The sequence below is a fragment of the Pelecanus crispus genome, chromosome 1 (assembly GCF_030463565.1).
Source record: "Pelecanus crispus isolate bPelCri1 chromosome 1, bPelCri1.pri, whole genome shotgun sequence".
In the NCBI taxonomy this organism is placed as follows: Eukaryota; Metazoa; Chordata; class Aves; order Pelecaniformes; family Pelecanidae; genus Pelecanus; species Pelecanus crispus.
In genome coordinates, this window is record NC_134643.1 from 130086012 (window position 1) to 130113555 (window position 27544).

At 37.7% G+C, this 27544-nt stretch overlaps 1 protein-coding gene across 4 annotated transcripts in view; it reads right to left on the minus strand.

The window, feature by feature from the left end:
• The window catches only part of USP9X (ubiquitin specific peptidase 9 X-linked), a 110711-nt gene that overhangs the window by 68435 nt on the left and 14732 nt on the right, over positions 1-27544 (minus strand). For all 4 annotated transcript variants that reach the window (XR_012831626.1, XM_075721122.1, XM_075721113.1 and 1 more), the window contains exons 2-10: positions 13949-14202; positions 12218-12363; positions 11824-11903; positions 5616-5728; positions 4662-4880; positions 3313-3428; positions 2814-3065; positions 2594-2732; positions 814-966 (exon numbers count right to left, since the gene is read on the minus strand). Coding sequence is in view for 3 of the 4 variants with exons in the window: in XM_075721122.1 (XP_075577237.1) it covers positions 814-966; positions 2594-2732; positions 2814-3065; positions 3313-3428; positions 4662-4880; positions 5616-5728; positions 11824-11903; positions 12218-12363; positions 13949-14044 (1314 nt within the window). In the remaining variant the exon portion in view is untranslated. The remainder of the gene's footprint in view (positions 1-813; positions 967-2593; positions 2733-2813; positions 3066-3312; positions 3429-4661; positions 4881-5615; positions 5729-11823; positions 11904-12217; positions 12364-13948; positions 14203-27544) is intronic.

Below are 27544 nucleotides of genomic sequence, written 5' to 3' on the forward strand. Positions count from 1 at the left end.
AACTCTATCCTTGCCAAAACCAGTAAAGCTCTCTAAGTTAGAAACCAGATTTAGCCTTCCCACACTTGAAAGATTGGCCTAAGGGTTTATTTGTACAACCAAGTTAGAGTTTCACTACAAATTACTTATGAAGAAGGATATATGTACTCATGCTTGTTTCTATCCTAAAATGACCTTTTATTTTTTGTCTACTCAATAATTAATAATGATTTTGTCTCTTCAACAGCCCTTTATGTGTGCTAAACTTATGCAGCCCACAGCGAGGAAGCACAGCTTCACTGATCATTTAAGTAAACAAGCCAATCTTGCAAAATGTACAGTTTTTAAAAAATAATCATTACAACACAATGGAAGGAATTTGCTGTTGAACAACTTCTAGAATAGTCATTATTATAAGCCTTACTAATAGCACTCTGCCCAGGAAAAATTTATACAGCTGTGGTAAACTCAGATTAGCAATACATATTCTTAATGCATTTTAAAATACTAAGTCATAATGTACTATGTTCGTTCATAATCTAGACTTTGCTCAACGTTGAAGGTTCCTTAATACTTAAAAAGGGTAATCTCTGCACCATGTTCTGAACTGTTCCTTTAGACTTTACACACGTGTAGTCAACGCCTTCTACTGAAGACGTTTGAGAAGACAATTTTGAGATCCAGGACCCCAAAAAAGAAACCCATTTGATTTCAAAATTTTCTTTAGTTTTGTCTAACATCAAGCATAAGAAGCACAAGTCATCATCTTCTCAATACATGACACAGAACAAGATCCCTCCTGTGCAGCAGCAGACAAGCGGTTGAATTCTTTACCTGTGCAGCCCAAATGTTGTCAAGATCCTGCAAAGTGAGGGCTTTCTCTTTGATGACAAAACGAAGAATTTTTTCTAACTTCTCTACATATTGAGGTTGATGAAGACTATCTCTCAACACAATTGATAAAATATTATTCTGCTGGATCCATTCCTGAACATAAAAAAGAAAGTAGGGCCATCTCAAATTAATGAAGTGCTATCACTGATATTTAAGCGAAACAGAAAAACTTCGACCTGTCACAGATCAATGACTTTAGATACACTATTCTAATTGGGAGAAGTGGGAAAGATGCAGCACAAGAGAAAGGTATTTATCTCTACTTTCATTTCCTCTTTAAAAAAAAAAAAACACAAACCAAAAAACACAGCTTTTTAAATAATCCAATACGCTAGTCACTGTGATATCTTAAGAGGAAATATTTTTTCAGGCATATTAAAATAATGAACTCAAAGCATAAAAATGTTCAAACAACTTCAAACATAAAAAGCCAATGGGAAGAACAGTTAACTCTTCTAATTCAAGGAACAAAATTTTTCTCTTCTAATTCACAATCACCAAATATCAGAACCAACTTGTTTAAGACATTTCTAGCTTTACAGGTATGCCTACAGGATATCACATAAAAAGGGCATAAGCAAGGACTGCAATATAAAAAGGTTAGATTATTTAAGTACTGCCACTTATACGGGTTTTTTTAATGCTTCTAATCAAATTAGAGGCAAACATTCAAGCCTCATTTAAGTAGATGTAATTTTTTTCAGTGGTGTCATTGACACAGTCAGATTAGGGCCATGGATTCTTTGTTCCAACTGAAGCAAAGCAGTGTGTACTCTGAGCACTGAAAAAGAAAGCAAACGTACACAGCATCATACCTTTCAACACTGTCCTTGATTACAGACTTAGAATATTGAAGCTAGTCTCGTGAAACACTTAAATCTGGAAGTTTTCATTTAAAAACAGAGGTCTTGTCTGAGATACCAGACTATAGGGAGTATGTAAAAAGAGAGACCTATTTCCCCCTATTGCTTTAGTAAGTCAAACTGCAGTCATTCTTTTTTTGTCAGCAGTCCTTTTGCAGATTATAAACCTCACAACAGGTAACCAGTCACAAAGATGGGGCAGAACAGTGCAAAAATCACTTAACACAACTAAATTTCACAGAGATGAAGAGAAAATTGTCCTTACTTTAACTTTATAAATGCTCATTTTAATAGCTCCCTACATATGCACTCAAGCATGAAACAGTAGCAGAGTATGTAAATATTAAATAAATAAATAAAATAAAAATGTGGTATCTAGAACTTTCTGTACCAAAGAATCCAGCTTCTGAAATGTGAGCAGAGCAGTCAGTTAGAACTCTAATGAGAAAGTTACTCAAAGCACAAAAAACCAGACTAGATCCTTATTTAAATGAATATGCAATTTTTAGGTACAGTGTCATTAAAGTTTCAAATGAATCACATCTGGTTTATCTAGGTTTGTTGTTTTTTAAACACTATGAAAAAACCATACTATTCAAGGATCCCTTTTTAAAGCATGTTTTTAGCAGCACTGAAAATAATTCTCTAGAGGAGCTTTGAAATAAATACAGCAATTTTTCACAGAAAGACTTCTATTACAATGACTTATTACCATGATGTGATACCTACTGTTTATAATACTACATATGAAAATTAGCAGTGTGTGCAGGATCCATAATACATAGCTACTTCTACAAGCAAAGTAATACAGAGGAAGAAAATCTATTCAATGAATTTTGGTGAAGAGGAGAACTTACTGCCATTCTTTCAGCTGTAAGCCATTCTTCCTCTTCAGGATTACCATGCCGATGAGTATAATATGACACACTGGATATTACTTTGTTAACTTCATTTAGTGCATTCATTTTACCATTGAAAGAAGAAATTTGTAACAACCTGTAAGAGAAATTAAATGTAAGAAGTGTGGGGGAAAAAAAATGTCAGAAGTAGCATATCATATTAGGAGTAGCATCTTACCTAAGTATCATTTTTAATCTAAATATTTCTAAGTTTTTTACAGTTTCTTCTTGTCCTGGAACTCTTGAAGCTAAGTTCTTTAAAGATTTGATTATCATTGACAGAGCATCATTTTTGGCTTCATTCTTTGCTTCTTTTTTCAGTTCATCATCTGTTAAATTTTCTAAAAATTGTGGAACCATTTCTATAATTGGAAGGAAATATTTCTTCACTGTATGTAATGTTAGAAATTCGTAACATTGTCCAAATGGCCTAAAAAGAAAGAAAAAAGTGATCAAAGTGCCATAATCGGTAGTTGTGTAATATTAAGACAGTAAAGAGCAATTCATTCAAGAAACTCAAGTCTATTTACAAGCACATGAAATGTTGAAGGTAAACACAACTAGTTAAGAGATGGACTGAGGGGAACTGCTTCAAGAAAAGACTAAGCTTTGCACTAACACAGTATTTTACTTAGTCCGACTTTTCAAAATATGGAAACTATTTTTAAAAAACTTACTTGATGAGAGCTGCAATTATCTGAACATTCAATGCTGACCCACTCATGAAGCGATCATGCAAGATCTGAAATCCATTTAATGTGCCAAACTTGTTGATAAGATCTACTAGCCAACCCTGCAATATAATAAACAGTTATTTTCTGACATTTACAAATTACCATCTAGAAATACTTTCAAGTACCTGTTAGTAACAAAACTTGCTTTAAAAAAGTCCTTACACAATAAACCGTTAGAAGGTAATAGAATTGACAGTGAACTTGCCTATATAGTTTAAATCTCAGTTTTAAGGAAATGCTTAGAAATAGGCAACATGATCTTTCCTGTTATCATGTTAAAAAACAGATACTCTATATTAGTTACTGAAATAATTTTATCAAATATATAGGAATAAAAATTACTATACTTCAGGTTCATCTCTGGCTGCTAAGTTACTACGGAAAGCATGATGATTCTGGTATTTTTTTCTGGTCCTGGATGCAATAATGCTGCATATAAAAGCAGTAAGAAAGCAAAATAACATTCTTCTAAACACGGTTAGCAATGCAAGGAAGTCCAAGGACACCAAGTTATTTGTCTTTAGTTCTTACATCAATAGCTAGCAGTTCTACCAAAAAGAAAAAAAAAAAAAGCAAGCAAGCAACAAAAATAATTCAGTAAGCTCCTGAAGTTGTACCAACACCACTTGGGGCACAATTCTGAAAAATTCAGACTCAAGAACCAAAACAGATTACTAATCTGCACTGGCAGTTTAAAAAAAAACAAAACACAAAACCAAAACAAACCACCAACCAAAAAACCACCCACCCAACCAACCAAAAAAAAACCCCAAAACCTACTCACCCACCAACAAAAAAACACCAGCCAAAAACCCAAACCAAAACAAAAAACAAACCCCAAAACCACACTGACACTAGCATCCCACATCCAATTAAAAACATTTCGCCCATCACTGGGAACTATAAGAAAAGGGAGACAAGATCCCTACTTTATCACATAATCTCCTCCTCAAAATATGTCACCTACAAAATCATGTTGAGTGAGAAGGTAAATCCATCAACTGGCAAATACAAGCAAACCAATTAACACAGTAGGAATAGCATTCCAGTAGAGCTGTGCCAGCTTACCACAGAAACACATGACACAGTGATTGTGGACCAAAGACTGGAACAGTTAGAAGGGGAAATTTAACTGATCATGATTTCATGTACAAGGCAAAAGCAGCAGAACATCTTAGCAATACAGGTAATGAAAGGGTTCCCCCCCCCGCCCCAACACTTCTTTATGTCTACTGTGTAATTAGGTAACACCACATAAAATTAAAAAAACAAATCTGAAAATGCTCTTATACCTTTGGTGATCGTGGGTCAGGAGGACGGGCATAAAGTTCATCTTCAGCAAGCTGGACTCCTGCAGGAACTGTTTCTGAGGGACGAGTACCATTGTATAGATGGAATTTGCAGTGAGGATTTAAGGCCATGGCAAGAAGTTCAAGAAGGGGAAACCAATCTTGGGACAGCTTGGCCACACACAGTTCCACTAGTCGATGAGTGTTGTTAATAATACATCTCTATTAAGAAAAAAACAACAACCAAAAATATGGCAGGTGACTGTACAATGAATATGAACTACAAACTCTGAACCATTTGTACCTAGCATGCAGAGTTGCATAAGAGTTTTACAACGTTGTATTCCAATTTGTACTTCCTCCAATAAAGGCTTTAAACAAACTTTAAACTATCTGTTTTCAGCTAAAAATGAAATTTAGGAAAAAGACGCAAGTATGTTTGGTTTTGAGACATTCATGGATCATCACTGAACTATTAACTTTTCCTTCTTTCACCCATTTCTCTACAGATTTTAATTTGATTATGAAGATCTTCACAGTTTCTAATTAGGCATGTGACTAGCTGTCCAACAGCAGGTTGCTAAACCTTTTACTAAAAAAGCAAGTTTTCATGTCCTAGCATGCACATAAAAATAAGCAGGTCTCGACATCTGGCCAAAGACAGCCTGCCTAACAAAAGCTGCACTACTGAACACACAAAGTTCAGTTCCTCCCCATATCATCTCTCATTTTTTGTTTCCTTCCAAAAACACCGGAGGCAGTAAGAGGAAACAATGATAGAAGGATGACTCCCCCCACCTCCAAGAGCCACGCATACAAGAGGTCTCCCAGTTCTCTGTTGAGATGAGTTTCAAAAATGAGATTCAACCTCTGCAGTCTCTTCATAGTCACAAAAAGGCAGCCTCATTCCTCATTTAAATGACTATGCTTTTCAGAAACACAACTTTAAAAACTCACATGAATCTCAAACTTCCAGCCGCTCACTGCCTCATCTGTAAGGATTTTTGTGAAAGATATTGTTAACCCATCTCGAAAAAATCGCTGGCATGCTTCACTTTTGACATCAAGGCCTGTTTTAAAAAAGAACAGAAAAACCCAAACTATTAGATATACAATTTCATTAGTTGTTACATGAACTTTTAAATATTGATAGTAGTGATTCAGACTTCAAAGGTTTGATGTTCAGTTTCAGAATTATTTTAAAAAGAGAAGCCTTGGATGAAGACAAACTTATGTAAGCTTGAATGCACAAAGACCTGGCAGTTTAATGTTCTGGTAAAGTCACCTCACAAATTGCACTCCTTTAGATAATTTTAAAATTATTTTAAAAGCATGTGATAGGGTTTCCCACACATACAAACACACACACTTGTAACACTCAAAAATGTAGTAGAAAAGTAACAGTATGTACAATCTTTATCTTCCATTCTTCTGGTATACATGACTTTATGTTCTTCTCTTATCTAGATGCTACCAGTAAAACTCAGTGAGTGAAGAGGAGAAAGGGTGAGACCTGCTCAACTTCCCAAACACAATTATATGCAAAAATAAACATGAATCCTTCTGCTTCTCACCCTCACTTGAAGTACAGTTTCCTGTAATTCTGCTGCCAGGACCCAACACACCTAGACCCCAACACTGCCGTAAACCTTTGCAGTTGCCATATGTCAAATTTAAAATTAAAGAACAGTGCTCCATACTTTTCTTTTAGCTATTTTAAAACTCTGGAGTTATTTATATAACCTAGTATTTCAAGAAATCTGTACTTCCCCTTCAAAAGTTCAGTTAGAAAATCTAAATAGGGGTAAAAGTCAACAGCAAACATGTATCAGTAGACACTGGAAACAACGAAAGCCACTGGGCACATTATAAAAAGCAAACTGTGACTTGCCTGCAGAGTTTCTTTACAGAACAAGTTTAATTTTCAATCAGGGAATCTTGGCATTCAACAAGCCTACAGCATCCAGCTTCATAAAAATTACTGCCATGACCACCCCCCACCCCCCACAACCTCCTTAATGAGACATCCTGACAGTAACTTCCATTGGTTGGGAAGGATTGATTTGGGTTAGCAAATTGAAGTTCCTCATAGTCATAAACAACTGTATAACAGAGGTTCCTTTCAAAAGTGGTCACAGAACACCAGCCCTGCTTGTTAGTACATACCACAAAGGCTTTCCAAACTCCTGTAACAGGGCTTGCTAGCCTATACTCTTATAGTGCATGCAGTTCTCAAGCAACTCAAGTAAAGCAGGAACCTTTGGAGTGCCCCCTCACCTCCTTGAAAACAGCTCCAGTGTTCCCTCTTTTTATCACTAGCAGAACTACATGATATACACTACGTAGCCAAGTATAAAAAACTCAACATTATCTTCCTATGTAGTCTGCAATACACTATAATAAGTGTATAGTGACCAGTAACAAAAGGCCATAAGCCACAGCAATGACAATATGACAAAAGAGAAGAGAGATGGACACTGCCAAAAACTTAGGCATTTGCAGTAAACAAAGGACTTTGTTAAATTAGCTCCTCAAGGAGGTAAAGATGACAACTTCACCCTATACAAAACAGAGGAGAGGGAAGGCATCCAGTGTGGTCAGCTTGACCTAGGGGAAATGTTCCTTTCTGAACCCAAATGTAACAGTGAACTTAATTCTTGAATACAAATTTAAAGCAGGCACTCAAGTGATTTTAATGCTGCTTACAGTACCAGTATACTGCACTGAAGTATCTCTCAAACTTTCAAGTACTTCTTGGACCATCTATCTCCACAATGGTTGGCCAGCTTCAGTCATTAAGACATTGCAAACCAAGTTTAGGAATACCAAAACAGAGTATGTTTCAAAATACATTGTCCTTTCTGTACTTCACTGAACTTGGAAAGAGCAGGAAGATGTAGAACCTTAGAAGATACTTGTATGACTCCTGGATATATAATCACCTTCTACCTTCTCCCACAATGCTGCATACTGCTGAAATAACAGGTGACACTTATGGAAGGAATGAAGGCTAGGTGTCTACAAGGACCGGAGTATCATCAAAAGCAGGATACAGGAGTCCTAGAAGACAGCACGTTGGGAGAGGAAGCAAGAATAATCCAAAGACAGTGAGAAGAAAAACAGCAATGACACTAGACACTTGGCATCTACTGCTTGAGTCAGATTCAGTATTACTAACTTTAAGGTAAGACCGCAAGCAGCCATTTTTCTTCCTGTTGTTCAAGTTCTGAGAGCAGAGAAAGATAAGGAAGAATACAAGAGATAAGTAAGTGCATGCAGCCCTGAGCTAAGTATTTAGAGAAAAGTTGGAGAAATGGATTATGCAGTGAGAAAAAAGTGAATATGAAAGGAAAAGGTGATGTGCAACATACAGTATACAGGAGCTGCAATTAAGGGATTGGAGGAAGAACAGAGGGCCATTTGATTTCTGTGCCTGTACTTAAAAGCGGTCAATTTGCCAGATAAACCACACGCAATCTACTAACCCTGCCACAGGAGCAGAAGCACTCGTGGTCCACAAAACTTGTCAGTCCAGATGCAATCGTAGATGAACAAACTCTGATACATCTGAGGTATATTCAAGAGTATAGGGTTGGAGCACCAAGGCCCCAAGCAAAATCACCCAGCTCCTCTTCTCCAGGACTTTAGATTACACAACTTTGTATCTGCAAGCCCAGAACTGAGCTGGCTCCACACACTGGTGTGGCACTGTGCCAGCGACGCCCCCCCAGACCTGGAGCCTCAGTGACCTGGAGATAATAAGCTCTAGGGAAGCCCACACTTGCCCATGGGCACAGTGGCTACACCTGGCACTCACAGATTCTCACAGGCTTTCAGTAACTCTTAATCATAAGGAGTATGAGAGTCCTTCTACACCAAGACACTGAACTGGCCCTGCTGTTTATTTCACTGAATTGGTTCTAGCCCAAATACCTGGCTAAGAAACTTTGGAACATGACAACACAAATCTGATGTCTTTGTTTCAAATAGATGGCTAAAAATAACCATTTCAAGAAAATGCAGAATATACAGCTTCAGTAAGGAACTCAAGAGTGGTTCCACAGAAATGCAGATGGATCATCTAAAGAGAGATGGTCTTTAGAAAGGATGCTGGAAACAACTCCCATTATTGGGCTGCCTGGATTTTGGATGCACGTGTGCTCATGCACACACACACTTTTTTTTTTTTGAGGCTCTAGGGCCTGCCTCTCTACTCTTTCCCACTCTGTAAACCTTTGTTACTCATCAAAAACAAAGATTTGGGATCAAGGTTGAAGGTTTAAGTTGTGCTGTGAAATATCATTTCAGTTTAAATAAGCTACAAATTCTAAAAGTTGCCTTGCATCTTGCTTGTGTGTATCACATTGGAAAGTCTTGGCAGCATGTTAAAAATTGAATGTAAACATTAGGAGCAATAAAATCCACAACAAATGCAGAGCAGTGCAGAGTTGAAGGGATTTTGAAAGAAAGAGTAGAGAATATTCCAGCCTATTAAAAAAAAAAAAAAAACCACCAAAAACTTAAAACAAACTGGTTTGGTTTTTTTTAAACCTTTTAAATTTATGACATCCAACTCACTATGGCATTTATTTCTGGAGCAAATCTCATTACTCAAAACACTTCATAAGTATTCCAGAATCATTGTGAAGATAAACATCACTCTTGCTATTAAAGGTTATTTTTCAAATACGTTTTCTTCTATTAGCAAGTAACTCCAGACTATCATTTGATAGTCTCATGGCTTGCTTAATGAAGAATAATACATTGATGCCTACACATATAAAGATAATCTTCCATAAATAAACGCATCTGCCAGGAATAATGCAAGTCACAGTCTAGACAAGATTCATACTACTCTCAAATTTGCTCCTTGCACTTGAAGGTGGTAATGATGACATTTAATTCATAAGAGTACTTTCAATTCAGTTCAGTTATGTCCCTTTCAGTTCCTGAAAAGATTTAAAGAGGATGCAAAGAGGATGAAAATGTCACTCTTATTTTATAGGTAGCGTCACAAAGACAGCAGTTACCCCAGAGTCACTCCAGAATGCCAATGCTGATGGCCACTGGCAATGTTAGGAATAAAAGCTACTTAAGAACCCTTACCACTAGAAAATGGTGCTTGATAAAAAAATTTAGTGGACTCTTTTTAGGTTTTGTTGCTTCACAATCTAAACAAGTTACATAAATTTTATATTGCAGTGTGTAATTCAACAGCTGGTTATTTTTCAGTTTCTCCTATCAGTTCTTCCCTTTTGAAACAGAACTCCTCAGATTAAGAAAAATGCCCATGGACAGGTAGCAAAGTGTCCAATTTTAGATCTTACTGAGATAACGGAACACATTTTCAATCTATTAAAAAAGGTACACAACAGAATAATTTATATTACTTCTCTATATATACACAGCTCTGAAACAGTGTCCACCAAGTTTTGAGCTACCCAGTGTCAGTTACACCAAGTGAACACCCTATCATATTCCTTGAGCACTAAAAGTTATTTAAAAAAAGAACCATCTTAGCCATCATGTAACTTCAAGCAGCAAGGAAAAAAAAAATCTAGGATGTAACTGTAAAGATAACACCATTAACAAACAGCTACTTCTAAGAGCTCTCCTTGTTTTCTCCTTAGCCAATAATCCTTGCATACGTACACACATAGGAATTCATCTAGAGGGCAAGAAGAAGAACAATTAAATTGCAATGCAGAAGCCCTTTTCAGAATTGGACATCGACAACTTAATAAAAATCAAAGTGCATAAAGCATATGAATAGATTTCCACTGTTTTCCACAACTTCAAGAGGAAAAAGAAAAGACCTTTTGTTTGGGAACTTTCAACTAAGTCTGACACTTTGGAGAAGTATATTGATGTTAGGAGTAGCCAAAAATCTCATTCTGCTCTTATTACTTCATTGCATTGACAGGTTTGTTTTTTTTTTTTTTAAAAGAAAAGATGATTTAACAGCTGGCAGTACATATATCTCCTCTCTCACAAATCACAAGTAGAGAATTTCTTTTTACTGCACTGTTCCAACAGCCCAGACACATAGATGGCTGCATTTTCTTTCCCTAAGTTGACATTTCTTTTGCTCCTGAACAGATGCAACCACTTGAAAATTCTACACTCACCTTAGGATTCCTGCCAGACCTAGCTACATGCAAAGCAGCCCATTCCAAGAGTAACTATGGCTGATAAATCAGTGCTGGCAACAACATGTCATTATCTGATTTTGGATCACAAGGGTGCACCCTAACTTTTGTTTCTCCAGAGAGTGCTCCAAAGCAAAAAAGACTTACAGAAAGCAATCAAGATAACCCAGAATATCATGACCACAATCAGCTTTTTATTCTTAAAACTGCCTAAGAATAACCTTTATTAACATGGAAATGAAGTCATCCTGGTCCAGCTACACAAAAGTAAGGAACACTGTACCTCACCGTATTTAAAACACAACTAGCTGGTAAGTGTAATCTCCTAGAAAAATATTTTGATCTAACTTCTGGTATTACTCAAATACTGGGGCAACAAATACTGACCGAAACAGGAGACCAAAGCAACTTTCCAGGAGAACAGAACTTTCCAGAACACAACAAACTTGTCAATCTGACTAGTACAATTCAGCAAACACATACACAGTCCTGATACAGAAACCTCCTACTTCCAAGCAAGCCAGACACAGAAAGCAGTATGATAGAATTATTAGTCTAAGTCATGCTGTTTAAAATTCTAACTTTTCTCTAATATTCTCAAAAGTATGTATGTGCCAGATTTGAACAAAAATTATGGCAAGACATTTGGAAAGCTAGATTAGTAACTTATTTTTAAAAAACTACAATTCTTTGAGTTTTAGTATCTGTTATAAAGACCAAACCCATGAGGTCTGATACCAAAGTGAATACAGAAAACAGGTAGGCCAGGAATGACAAGATTTTTATTGCTGTGAGCTTATTCAACCTCCCTACTCATGCTACGGCACCTAACTCTTAATGACATTGATGGCTTTCTAAAACTTCTGATCTACAAAGGTTCTGCATACCACTGACACAATCTTCAGGACCAGGGTTGTAACAGAAATAATTAAGTATTTTTAAGCCTCCACCAGGGATTCAAAAGAACAAGACTTTACACACTGGCCCAATAATCATTAATTGTCTTTTCAGCATACCTTTTTTACTTAGGTCGATAGCAGCTTCTAGAAGAACTTCTAACTCCCCTTTCGGCAATACAGGAACAACCCATCGAGGCCTGTATTCAAAAACAAAACAAACCCCCCCGTATTTCAATTGTGATTCTTAAAAATCAAGAATCCTTGCCCCTTTCTAATGCTTTTAATATAGTGTCAGAATATACATTTTTAAAGGCCCTAATGAGCACTTCGTTTAAAAGAAAAACACACCAAAACAAAAACCTCTGATTTGAGCCTTTTTCTCTTTACAATTCTAACCCAATTAAAAAAGTATTTCTAGAAATCCACTGAGACAAAGACATAAGAATCCCGATTCCACTGTCAAGATATTTGCACAAATAATCTACACCCTCTGAAAAAAGTGTGAAAATACCTGTTGATCATGTCATCCAACTTTGCCAGGTCTGTGTGTGGAAATGCAGGCTCCTCATCTTCAAGCTGGGGTGGAGCATCTCCTTGGCCCTGCTCATCAGGCGGGGTAGCTGGGGAGTTCTCATTGGAAGAATCAGGTGAAGAAGTCTAAAATTGGTATGGAAAATACTTTAAATACTGCCTGCACTTACATGCCACTTATTTTGGCATTTTTCCTTCACATTGTGTTTCAAAGAATCACTTGAAGTAAGTACCTGTCATCATAAAATATAACAAAATCATTTGATTTCAGATTTATTAACAAAAACTAGAACATAAAATGTGCTATATGCTTTCTATCTCGACAGTTTAAAAATTAAGCTACTTTCCCAGTGAGGAAAGTGGATTTTTTTTGTAACAGACTACTACTTTCAGCAGACCACCTATCTAGAAGGTAAAAATAAAGACTATAGGGATGCTCCAGTTTCTACAAATCTTCTGCAGAAAAGATGACTATTTTAGGTAGAAGACAAACTTCAGCAACAGCACAGAAGAAAACGATCATGAAAAACATTTTCTAAAAAAGTTCGCTAAAAATGAGTAACACACTACTACAGCTGGCTACTAACCAACCTCCAAGAACATGATTAGTTAAGCCCCATTTGATAGGCCATGCAAAATACAATGCATTTTGTAGATTCATGCTTATTTGTATATAGAAATAGTATGAACTGACAATAGTAAAGATTAAAATCAGAACAGTAAGGTTTAGGAGGACAAGGGAGGACCAAAACCTAAGAACATTTTTTGCATGTTTTAACTGACCAAAGAGATACCCCTACCATGTGATGTCATGCCCGGCAATAAAACACGGGGGACATTTTTTTCCAAGGTAGCTGTTGCTTGGGGACTAGCTGGGCATCCATCAGCTGGTGGTGAGTGACTGCATTTGCATCACTTGATTCCCCTCCTGCCCCTTCACTTATTAAACTGCCTTTATCTCAACCCATACAATTTCTCGCTTTTCCCTTCCGATTCTCTCCCCCATCCCACTGAGGCAGAGAGAGAGCAATAGGGTGGGGGCTTACCTGGCAGCCAGGGTCAGCCCACCACAAATGTTCCAAAGAACAATTCATTCGCAGGAAGTAACAACCATTAAACCTTATAGTATTAAACAAGTATTATCTTCATACTGAATTAAATGACAAAGTGTGGCTTTTCTTGTAAATTGGTTTGGCTGCACTGTTCTAAAAGCATCTTTTCTGCTATTTTTCCCTAACAAAAAAGAATCATCACATTATGATGTGACCTAAATGAAGCTGGTCTTAAAGAGCTGATACCCGCTTGTAAGCTGTTTTATGCAAAAAGTGCTTTTGCAGAACTGAGCATAAACTGAACTCAGAGAGAGTAGTTTTACTGATCTGCGGCAGTTAAGTCTACAATGCAGTTCTGAGGAAGCTTCTGATATTATTCCAACAAGGCTTCTTACCCAAAATACATACGCTTGAAAGAACTATGCCACTGCCTGAAAAGGAGCATCTTTTGCAATGCAGTGCTCCCTAACAGTATCTACTTTGCCAGTAGCAGTGCCTTCACCCCCCAAGATCTTTTTGTACTTCCAGACACACACAAAAAAGTATTTAACTTCACTAGACATCTCTAGGAATACACAAACTCCAATAAGTCAGAAGAAACACTACTTCTAAAGAACTAACCACTTTATTTTTAGACAAATTAATTGTTAATATCATACCTGATTCTGCTGGAGGGGAGGCTGGGACTGTCCATCAGGAGCCTGGCCCTGGCTATCATTCCCTCCTACCGGAGAGCCACGAGTCGTGGCTGTCATACTCGACACAGGGCAGATCTTTGCAATTTTGTCTGCTTATGTAGTTGTTGTGAGAGAAGAAATTATAGTCCACTTAGTAAAGCTGAAGTACCAGCATATGCTTGCCTTAAAAAGCTCCAACTCAAGAACACGCCATCTTGCAGAGACCATTGCATAACCTGGGAAAAAAGAAAAAAAAGACAATATGCTATATTGACACATGCATATAAAAGTAATCTGTACCTGGAAAGGAACACTACAAAACCAAATAGACTGCTATAAAGAATCTTTTATTTTAGACTTAGTATTTCTTTTTATTGAGTACAGCTGACATCAGAAGAAGGTAACATTTGAAATATTTAACATTATTTTAATGTTCTAAGTAAAAATTACACTGATAATTACCTCTATACCACTGAGAAACTGACACACATCCAAAATGCAGCTGTTTACTCTGTTGTGCTTGAATTGCTACAGTAGATTTTCAATTTGAATTCAAGGTGCTGATTGAGGACCTGGTTAAGAGCATAAATAACCAAATTTGTCATCTTTTCCAACAGTCTTCTCCTGACACTGTCTAACTGCAGACATCCGAGAGGGAGTTAGAGATTGATTCTGCCTCAGCTAAGACCAATAGAGACCCTGCAGTCAAACCACTTCTATTAGCACATCAGCATTTACCCAGGGCATTTGACCTGTATTCCCTTCTTCCGGCACGTGCCTATGAAAGCCTGGGTCCACTGGCCTTTCAGGCCCACTACAAAGCCCATCACGTCCCCACCAAGTATTTTAGTGGATTATATGAAGAAAACTCTGACATCAAATTTATTTGTTGATCTTGTAATCATGATATACCGACAGTTCAATAATCACTATGTATTTCAACTTTGTTGTGTTAAACACAGAAATAAGAATTTGCATTAAGGTAACAGCAATTCCACTCTATACCACAAGGCATTGCAGAACCACAGAAGACGAAACGTGATTTTCCAGAGCAACTCAGACTTCCAAGCACCACATAAACCAACAACAGTACTCAAAGTTCAAAAGCCAAGTAGGGTGGTAGAAGGAATTGTATGAGCTTTCAGCAAGATTCATTTGGCAATGCTAAGTTCCTGATTCAATCAGCAAAAGCTTCAAGTTAACAAGTTAGAGTGAAATTTCTGCTGTAACACTATTTATAATTGTGTTTTATTACGACATCTCATCTCAAATTAATTTTCAATGCTGTTACCTTTCTCCAAGACACTTTAAAATCCTTTCCTAAATTGTGCAAATTTGAAAGTCATTACACATGCAATAAAAGTTTTGACTGAATACACTATTCCTCTCCTGCCCAGTCTCCAATATCAACAGCACCAACAACTTTAGAGATCTCAAATACTGTCACTAAAATAATGTTCACTTATGAACAAAACAGTTTTCTTTGAACACGGACAATTGTAATCCATCCTTACCCTTCAGAATTCATATTCATAGGGCTTAGTAAGCCTGCTAAGTCCAGAACAAAGGCACTATCAACTCAAATTTTCTTTAGGAAGAAGCTGATTTTTTAAACGCAATTTTATAAAATGAACCTGTTTTAATTGGTGCTTTTTCAAATGCTCTCCTGAGTATTTAATTGTTTTCTACTGATCTTTAGAAAGATCACTAGGTAGAAAGTATTAGCAAGACTAAGTTTCCTGCCATACATACACACACACACACTGCAGTCTACTGCAGTTCAATGCAGTCAGTTCCCCTGTACTACCTGACTTGAGGCTTCCAGGTACTTGCATACATAAACCAATGAAATCAAACTTCTGCCAACTTACATTGTACTTTTCAACAGCCCTAAGCTAACTACCACCACAGCAAACCCTCCTTAATCACCACCATTCTTCCTTAACAGATCTGGTTCACAATACAGCCAGACAAAAACTTGTGCTGGCACGAGGAGTCAGGTAGCAAAGAAGCTGGAAAAGGGTTAAACAGCTCCCTTCAGCAGCAATCCTGGTCTAGGTTGGCTTAAACTGCAGAAAAGAGAGACCACTGGCAGCTGTGGTTCCACAATAATTTACACAAGCGCAAGCTGCTTCAATCTCATCTCTTTCTTATTCTAATGCTTTTGGCTGAACTATCATGAAGTGAGTCAGTTCAGAGGACTAAAGCAAACACCACCACCACCACCCCCCCCCCCCCCCCAACTTACACAGACATTATTTTTCAGTTTCTTTAATTACCTGAAATAGTGTACTGCACGGCCAGAGAGTACTCATCCTAATCCCAGCCAGGGAGCCAGGACAAAACTGCAGCCCTCCTGTTAGACTGACTTACACTAGTGTGGATTTACCCTCAGATTTTGCCTCTGTGCTTAGCTGAAAGGTCTGGGCAAAGCATTCTTGTAAATTCCTTTCTGCTCAAGGCAAGTGACATAATTTAACTAGGAGATACAAGAAAACTACTACTGAAATAACCAACTTATTCTAAATCTTGTAAATTCACAGAGTAAAACAAAATCTGTGTAACAAAAACACACAGAATTTTGCAGATGCTAGTAAATACAGAATATTTACATAAAGGACTAACTTATCTTTTTCTTCCTCTTATTTAGTGACCGTTTGCTTAAGACTCTAATCACAATACTCTATGTATATTACTTAAATTACATTCCCAGAAAGGTGTATTTCAGGGCCTCCAGAGAAGTTCACTTGGCTTGGCCATGTGCATAAGACAAGGCCAACTTCTTAAGTGAGTTCAACACTTCTACCCCCAATTTGTGTGATGTCCTCAGAGATACAAAAGGAACTTCAAGTTATGCTGCAGCTAACTAAACACACCCCGTCTCCAATAAATGGTCCGATTGCTTCTTGTAGTATCTGCATACTCTAAATTGCAAGGAGATCCTTGTTCAGGTATTTTCCTTCTAATTACAGGGTATACAAACATGTTTTTGTAAGCACAAATCATTATTCAATTTATGCATTTTAAACAGTATTAGAAGGGAGTAATTTACCAGTTCTGTTTTCAGCCACTGATTTAACCATTTATGTTTTAGAGAAAATATCAAACTTCATGCCCACAGAGAACACACTACTGCTTTAATCTCTCTAGAACTGATTAACCATGAAATTTCGAATTCCCATCACTACTTTAATTCAGACTATTCAATTCCTTTTTTTTTTTTTTTTAGAGTTAAAACTCACCAAGGCACAGTTTGGCTTAGCTCAGGAACAGCCTTTACACCTATTTATAATTCATTTGATTATTTATAAACAAATGTAAACTGATGCAGTGACACCTTGTGTTTGAGTATACAGACAGCCCAACAGAAACAATTCAAACTGCCTGTATTCAGCTGAATTCTAATGGAGACTCTGTATTAATTTTTATATAGGTCTCATTTCTACTGTATTTGATTTTGGATTCAGCACGCTAAGCCATGTTAAAAAAAAATTATCCAAAGCTTTGAATGGATGTTTTGATACAGTGTCAAGACGGAGACAGATGCCTATTAAATGACAAACTAACTACTCCATTGTTAATCAAGCGACATGTGAGGTTACAAAGACTGAGTCAAATGAATCCCACTGACACTCACTTCTGATTCCCAACTGAGCAAATTCCGATTTGCAAAGCTTTTGCCATCTCCTTATGTTGCCCTGATCCACCACTAAATTATAAGTCAAACTTTTGTTTCACCTGTCTCCTTGTAATTTTAGTAACACCAGAAAAAGACAACTATAGCTTTTTTGACTCTGCATACTCCCCATTTAGAAGACGCCACCGGCTGCAAGTAGCATGCCAACAGAGCACCCGCAGACTGAGCAGAGGACACCGGGCACAGCATTGCCCTCCGGGAGAGGCCTCTGCTTCCAGGCTCAAGCATTCAGTACAGCTGCACATCTGAGCTTCACCTCAGCTTCCACAGCCAGCAACCTCGCGCCTGTGTGGCGGAATAGGTTAATTTTGTTTGGGGAAGAAAAGAAATCGAGCACCTTTTCAAAAGCCAGGAAAAAAACATCAGACAGGTTCCTGGGTAAGTGCTAGATAAGAAGCAAATACGTACATACTACTCTGTTACAGGATAACACGTAACAGCAAATACAAAGGACAGCATTTCAGCATATAATGATCAAGGAACGTACATCATTTTCTAATACAGCTGGCTTCTAGAACAGCTTTCATCTGAGTTTCTCAAAGTCACCTCCTCAAAAGTAACTGAAATACCCCAATACATACAGCCTTTCTGCTAAATTAGCTACTTATAGAGTCTCAAAAAAAGCAAACACAAGGTGACAGATGACAGTAGCAGATCTCAAAATACATTTTATTATCCATGTGCATCACCTAAGCCCTACCTAGGGACACAGACCTATTTTTCCTCTATTTAGAGTTTTCTGGTTATAAGTGCAGACATATGCCACAAAAATCTACTTTGCAGTGTGGTAACAATGTATGCCAGGATACTAGTCTACTCAACATGTAACAACAGAGATTTCTAAAAATCATGCAACTGTGTGTTAAAAAAAAATAAAATTAGTTTTTCTCCAGCATTATTTATAGAATGACATTCCTATCTTAACGGGATCTTACAGATGTGCTTTTTCATAAGTGCTATACTGCAAAAAAGCTTAACTGCAGCAATACAAATTTTAAGTTGCAAGGTATCACAGACTTGTTTCATATAGGATTCTGGCAACTGCCTTCTTAAAATCCTAATAAATACTGACTCATCACAAGGGTTATGACATGATTCTAGTCCAAAAATTCTAGACTTAGGAATATAACCTTCTACCCTATTCCTTTATTTCAATCAAAACGCCTTCTCATCTAGAAATACCTCCCCCAAAACTGTAACACTGACCTAATTCAGTAGTTACAATCTATACACACCCCCACACACTTATAATTTTCTTTCTTCTCTGTGCCTTGTGTCTTTTGGGAAGCAGGAAATTACCTATATAATCAGAATAGAAAACTGGTGGTCCCAGCAATTTGCTCATTAACACTGACATGCACTAAAATTGAAATATATTCAATGATTAATGAAAAACTTGTCATTAAGCTACTATTCAGTAGAGCAAGAAGTGTCTAACTTTCAATCTTTAAAAAATACCCAATAAGCAACAATCAGAGAAAAGGTTGTTTCAAATAGTTTATATTATAAAGACAATTAATTTACATTCCTTCTCCTAGTAAATAAGTGAGTGTACATGGGACTTAGTCAGCTGCTTCAGGCTCCAACACATTATTTCAAAGCAATGCATTTCTAAGTGATACAGTAAGAGACAGATTTTTGAGTAACTGTAATTGTTACGAACTAAGACTATTCTCACTGAAAAATAGGTTACTTCAAGTAATGTTTTTTGTTGATCTTTCCACATCATACGTCTGAAATTAAGACACGTGGCAGCTTAAGTTTCTGGAACACTGGGAACATCCATGCAAACGTACAATTCTATTTGCCCTCAATATCATGACAAAATAAAGAGGAATGTCCTGAAACATACTTCAGTTCTTTCAGGTTTTTGTTTTTTTTTTTAACTTCAAAGCTCAGCGCTGAGACCAAGTGTAGCTAAGCTACATCTACTTAATGGTATGCGACTTCACTTCATACAAGACACTCCTACTCCTACCATTCACAAGAATTTAGGCAAGCAGTAAAAGCACAGAAAGCAAACTTCCAAAAGAAAGCATCACCACTTACTGTCAGGTCACAGGCAAAGCAGAGGGACCACAACTCTCAACCCCATAAATACGGTCTCAAAGGAGTCATCTAAATGCATTCAGATCTTCAAGAACCAGCTACACAGCATTCTATGCTGAACAGACTGTAGAGGAATGCTGCAGAAAATGCTAGTTTTAAGCAATGATATCTCCTCCTCCTTCAGCAGCAAATATTAATATTATCTGTATTATAGACTTAGAGGTGTGACAGCCTGATCCTACTATCTTCCGCCCGTATTTTAGAGCATTGGGGGAACTTATGCAGAGGTCTGGTTGAAAATTTAAAGTTCTGAAGACATTCAAAGATTGAAGCCTTTATATGAATGAGATTTGGGGAAAACAAAGTTCAACAACCTCAAAGAAATGAAAATGCCATATTTACACCTTGTGTTAAAAGAACTAAAATACTAATAGATGTGGCATAATTCAAGAACAGGGATAGAGAATTCAGTGTTTCACCCATCACTATTAAAAAAACCCAACTCACAAAACAAACACAAAACCGAACAACTACATATAGAAGGCTTAATGATACAAAAAGCTTTTTTTTTTTTTTTTTTTTTTAATATAGCTCTGCTACAGCAAAACCACATGGATTATTTCATCTTTTGAAAAAAAAATTTCCAAACAGAAAACTTGACAAAGGTACTGGTTTCTCATGTAACCGGACTTGAGACATACTGATGAAGAGAGAATCTGACTACATTGAACTGTTTCAGGTGTAACAGGTAGCCTAAGTTATGGTTCTCAGATTCCCTTTTCAGAGGATTAGAAGTAAAGTCTCTCCTCAGGCTTCTCTGGCTAAAGCTGACCCCCTTTCATCTAAAGTTTTTCAGTCTTGATATAAAATTCTCATTGAAATGCCAAGCTTGGAGCCCAAGAAATTCTAACCAAAGCAAACTGTATTCAAGCTAAGGCTGAGAACCCAGTATTTGGCCCTGCATGTCAAGGCAACAAAACTGACATATTCAAAACATATTTTCTTGTTTCCACATGGCATAACTTCCCAAAAGACTTCAAAAAACCCAAGAAATCCTTTACACCACTCAAAGGGCTGTCTTACTTCAAGGCAATAATCAATGAAGGTCAGGCCCTGAAAGGGAACTGGACAGCAGCAGCAAGTGTCTTTTAAAGAAAGACATTCATTTGCCAATAATTCTTGGGGCATTTAATGGTTAGATAGTGTACCACTGGTTACGTAAGGTACATGATGCTTTTTCCCAGATAATGTACCAAGAGGTCAGGTCTTCAGATCATACACTTAGTTCTGTCTACCAAACAGAAAAGTCAACTTCAGTTCCTGTTCTGAAGGAGGAGTGTTTTGCTCATGTGACAGTAAATAGAGAAGAATGCCAAAGATACAGCACCAAGAAAGAAGCCGTCAATGCCTTACATACATAGCCAACAAATGTTAAGACAATTAACCATGTTCCCTTCAGTGAGCTGTGACCTTGCTGCCATGCTTTTCCGTAAGCGTACATTTCAGGTCACTGTCGTGAACAGAGCACTGAGCAAGACTGGGCCTCTCACCCAGCACAGCCATTCCTTCACTCTCAGGAGCTTTCAGTGGGAGTTACGCTGGTTCAACTGGTATGAAACTGTATCCTCAATGATATTTAATATATCTCAATGACAGAAGGGGGAGGAACATAAAATTTACAGCCCCGGCAATTCTATTATTTCAATTCTTGTTTTAAACATTTCCAAGTGATTAAGAAACTACATTCAAGGCACTGGAAAGTAGCTAGATAACATGGGGTTTTATGCTCGGAGATGAGAACTTTGGTCATGACAGTAAAACAAACCAGACTTTCCAAGAACATAATGAAGAGTATAAAAAAGTACCTGTAAATGCATGCACTGTAATCTAAGAAAAGCGAATTTAGCAAGTCACTTCTAGCTGGAAAATGCTAACATCTATTTTTAAAATTGCTTATATGTTTTGAACTATGACTTTCACTTACTATGCAGCCCTTTTCTTGAATTCACAATGAACATGCAAAGAAGTGGGCAAGACTTCCTTCCACCCTGTATTAAAAGAATGAGCTACAACAGGACACAACCTCAAAACAAAAATAATTAAAAAAAAATCAGAACTAAGACCTTCAGTACGTACATTTGTTTCAGAGTCAGATTCAATCTCATACCGCTAAGCAACACAATGCTATACTTTCTTCCAATTACGCTACAGTTTATAGATGCAGGAGGCTGCCCTTCTGCAACCCTAAATGTGTCCTTGGCAATATAGCCAATTAGGATTGAGTTGATATTGCGGGTCCAACTGCAACCTCAGTCCTTTACAGGCAGCAGTAGAACACTATAAGCAAGGACAAATCATGATTTAACATTTACATTTAAATAATGTTGTAGATGAAAAGGAATACACACATCTGCAGTTGATACCCTATCATCTATGGAGTAATTAGTATTATATCATGTCTACTTACCACTATTTCAAGAAAATAGCAAGTCTAAAGTTTGTGCCAAAGACCGATTAAATCATAGAATCATAGAATAGTTTAGGTTGGAAAAGACCTTTAAGATCATCCAGTCCAACCATTAACCTACACTACCAAGTCCACACTAAACCAATTAAGGGTAGACTAGACTAAACCATGTCCCAAAGTGCCACATCTACCCGTTTTTTGAACGCTTCCAGGGATGGGGACTCCACCACCTCTCTGGGCAGCCTGTTCCAATGCTTGACTACCCTTTCCGTGACAAATTTTTTCCTAATATCCAACCTAAACCTCCCCGAATGTTCTTGGTTCCTTATTTCTGATAACTAAATCTGTAGTTTGGTCATGGCCATATCAAATACTTCAAGCTGTTCATGCTGCTAATTCTAAAATGGATGAATGGATGTAATAGTTACACCTCTCCAAGCTATATAGCAAAGTTCACTGTCCAGAACACTAAGAACCCTGTTTGTGCCTTAAAACTTTAATCCAAATGCTAATAATTGCAAGGCGTTACACTATTAGACTTCTAAAAAAATATTTAGTCTTACTTCATTTTTAAAAAGGGATAATTAACTTTTAATGTTACTTCATATTCAGCGTCACTGCTCTGCCTTTTTGCTACAAAGAGCATTATTATTGGATGCTCAAAAGTCAATGGGAAAAACTGAAATACATTCTCAGTATTATGGGTAGCAAAAAAATATGGGCTTAATTTCACTTAAGTAATGAAGGATTTTCTCAGCAAGACATGAATTTTTACAGCAAAACACTAGGGAATAGAGGAAATTTTAAAATTTCTGAGCATTGCGGTATCAATGGCTTCCTACTAGCTGCTGAAGCACACTATAGAAGGGGAATGAAGAGCTTTGGGAATGTATAGAATGGGATGTATTACAAAGTCTGAAAGAGACAACAGACCAGATACCGAAGTTTACACAGTAGTATTCATCTTCATGTTTTCTCTGCATGAGGATGCACACAATACAGCCTACAATTCTTGCCAATTAATATTCTTCATAAGAGCAGACAGACCTAAACTATATTTCTGTACTGGCATTGAAAGCTTTCTTTTTTATTAGTTATAACAATACCTAGCAGTGGTTCAGAAGACAACTGGACAGCAACAGCAACAGGTACAGTTTCCTAGTGGAGTCTTTAAAGCTGTTTCAGGAGAACATATAGGCTTGTATGCTAATGCAGGTAGAAAACAACACCTCATTTTTCTTGCACTTAAAACAAAATTTAGTTTTGGATAAACATATTGCAATATACTAACAAAACAGAATGATGCATCCCAAAATAATTCTTTTTCTTCATGCAGTTCATTTAATACATGGTATCCATATTTATCCTAATTGACTAGCTTTATTTTTTAGCTAATATGTGTTTCCTAGTACACACATATAATTCATAATTAGTACATTTAAAACATCCTAGCAACCACCATATAAATCATTAAATACATGTTAAACATCTCAGCCTCTTCTGTCATGATATTAAGTAGTATTTCTGCTCTGGATCTAAACACAAAAGATGCATCAATATCATAACAAAAAACTCAGTTTCCAGTATTTATAACGTAACATATTAAAACAACTTATACTAAATATTTTAAAATCAGAAAACCCAGATAAGCTGCACTCAAGAGTTTTATGATATGATCAAGAATATACTTATACTAGATCTTGAAAAACAGAATATAGTCCAAAATAGCAGAGAAAGATTGGGGGGTGGGGGTGGGGGGAGGAGTAGGGGAATGGAGGGAAGAAATCAAACTACCATCTCTGGACATAAATGCATTTAGTGAATCTCATAGCCACTAATGCAACTTCCTACAGTCTAATAAATAAGATCAACTTAATACTTTTCTTTATCATAAATGTGAAAGATGTTAGAGACTACCTGAATTTCTGTACTGCATCTTTACATGCTTATCTGATTAAATTTACAGTAAACAAAACAGGTTTTAAGAAAAAAAAAAAATCTCCACTGATTGAAGCCGGAATTAACACGATTTTAATGAACAAGGACAATACTCCTAGCCAAACCATTTACCTATCAATTCTCAAACTATTCAATATTATGAATAACATAGACAAAACTATAAAATTACTAATAAATTTTGTGCATGCCACACAAACTAATGGGGTGATAAACAATGAGAACATGTCACAGAGTAATCTGGATCATGAGATAAGCTTGGCACAATAAAATGTGCATTAACATAGCCAAGTGTCAGGTCATTCACCTAGGAAAAAAGGACATACAGAAAACTTCGTATATATTGGGAAACATGACTAGAAGCATGGTTATTCTAGAAAAGCAACTGCATGCGTACACCACAATTGCATGTTTGTAGCAAGAATAAATCTCAGGACTGTTGTCTTTTTAACAGAAGCATATAATTTTGGTCACAGAACCTGTAAGAAATTTATGAATTACAGCCTTTTACATCTAGGGGAAAAAAAAAAAGTAGCAACAGAGATTCACACCAATTAGCTGCCCCAGCCAGAGGAGAGCGCAACGTGCTGAATCAAATATCTGAATCCATTACAGACTGGCCACAAGACAGAACACCAAAGACCATCTACTTCGAAGGCAACCTAGCTGTTCTGGGGTTTCGAACTGCTATTTATCTTACTCCCTTGCAGGAAGGGAATAAAGATGCCCTTTTAAAGACTGCTATTTCTAGTCTCTTCAACTTTTGGGCCTATCAAAGGAGAAAAAGAACTGAGAAGCCAGCAGGCAAGTACTATATGAACTATATTTGTAACTGACATTTTCTTTTAAAAAAAGCAGTAACTGCCGATCAAGCACATAAATAAAATCAGAAAAAGCAGTGAGGACCTGCCTTTTCCTTACAACTTTTGAGAAGAGGTACATAATTTTCTACACATATTTCCTTTTCAGTTCTGAAGCCCAAAGTTATAAATATAGTAAGGTATTATTTCATGCTAAGAGCTTTTAAGCTGTAGATTTCAAGACCAGAACCAATACATCTAAAAGGTGTGTTTTGCAAATCTTTTGCTAGCCATGCAAGAAAACATTTCGTAGCTGTTTGAAATAGCACAGAGCTAAGAAAACCAGCTAATACCACTACCAACTATATATAGCTACACTTTCAATTAAAAATAATGTCTATACACAGAAACCATCTTCAAACATAACTCTTAAAGCGTAAATGATAAAGAGGAATATATTGAATAGCACTACTGTTCATAGCAAGCAAGAAGGGAAGAAGCTGAATGCATCTGGGTAACAAGGAAGTAGGACTTCCATCCATTGTAATTCTCCCACTGAAAGGGGTTAGGAATTGTATCTTCCAACATGTGAGGAACTAAGTACTGTGACATTGTTACGGTTTGGCGTTGGAAATTAAAGCAGACAGCAGATATAAAATATAGACAAAATACAGAACTAAATGGGGACAAAGGTCTAGGTTTAATAGGTTTGAAACAAAATCAGTAATAGTAGAGCATAAAAAAATTACTACCAGCTATGCACAGGAAAGAATACCAGTAAGTCTTCATCGTTAAAAAACAAAGCCAAAAAAGCACTTCAGCAAAAGGCTCTTAAAAGGAGTTCAATCATGCCTGATAAAGAGCAGTAAACACCGTTTTTACCAAAGTCTAATTTTCTTGAAAGCAAGAACTCAGCAAGAAAGTCAATTCATACAACCCAAGAAGTATACTAGCTTCTGCAAGGTAATGTTAAAACAAACAAATCAAATCTGGTTTTGTTAACGTGTAACCTTTCACACAACTCCGCTAACACGAGAAAATGATCTAGTACATTTATGTTTTTGTCTTGAGCAGCACCCATTTTTTAAGTACTAAAGCAAATTAAAAGAAGGCCAAAAGTTTTCTTTGTAAAAAGCTGCCAGTCTCACTTTTCATAGAATCATAGAATCATAGAATCGTCTAGGTTGGAAAAGACCTTTAAGATCATCCAGTCCAACCATTAACCTACACTACCAAGTCCACACTAAACCAATCAAGGGTAGACTAGACTAAACCATGTCCTGAAGTGCCACGTCTAACTGTTTTTTGAACACTTCCAGGGATGGGGACTCCACCACCTCTCTGGGCAGCCTGTTCCAATGCTTGACCACCCTTTCCATGAAGAAATTTTTCCTAATATCCAATCTAAACCTCCTCTGGCGCAGCTTAAGCCCATTTCCTCTCGTCCTATCACTAACTACTTGGCAGAAGAGACCAACACCCACCTCACTACAACCTCCTTTCAGGTAGTTGTAGAGAGCGATAAGGTCTCCCCTCAGCCTCCTCTTCTCCAGGCTAAACAACCCCAGTTCCCTCAGCCGCTCCTCATAAGGCCTGTGCTCCAGACCCTTCACCAGCCTTGTTGCCCTTCTCTGAACACACTCCAGCACCTCAATGTCTTTCTTGTAGTGAGGGGCCCAAAACTGAACACAGTATTCCAGGTGCAGCCTCACCAGCGCCGAGTACAGGGAACAATCACCTCCCTGCTCCTGCTGGCCACAGCATTCCTGATACAAGCCAGGATGCTGTTGGCCTTCTTGGCCACCTGGGCACACTGCTGGCTCATGTTCAGCCGGCTGTCTACCAACACCCCCAGGCCCTTTTCGGCCAGGCAGCTTTCCAGCCACTCTTCCCCAAGCCTGTAGCGCTGCATGGGGTTGTTGTGACCGAAGTGCAGGACCCGGCACTTGGCCTTGTTAAACCTCATACAGTTGGCCTCGGCCCATCGGTCCAGCCTGTCCAGGTCCCTCTGCAGGGCCATCCTACCCTCCAGCAGATCGACACTCCCACCCAGTTTGGTGTCGTCTGCAAACTTACTGAGGGTGCACTCAATCCCCTCATCCAGATCATCGATAAAGATATTAAACAAGGCTGGCCCCAAAACAGAGCCCTGGGGAACACCACTTGTGACCGTCCACCAACTGGACTTAACTCCATTCACCACCACTGTCTGGGCTCGGCCACCCAACCAGTTTTTTACCCAGCAAAGACTATGCCCGTCCAAGCCATGAGCTGCCAGCTTCCCAAGGAGAATATTGTGGGAGACAGTGTCAAAAGCTTTGCTAAAGTCCAGGTAAATGACATCCACAGCCTTTCCATCATCTACCAGGCAGGTCACCAGGTCATAAAAGGAGATCAGGTTGGTCAAGCAGGACCTGCCTTTCATGAACCCATGCTGGCTGGGCCCGATCCCCTGGTTGACCTGCACTTGCCTGTGGAGTTCACTCAAGATGAACCGCTCCATAACCTTTCCCGGCACTGAGGTCAGGCTGACAGGCCTGTAGTTTCCCGGGTCCTCCTTCCGGCCCTTCCTGTAGACGGGCGTCACATTGGCAAGCCTCCAGTCATCA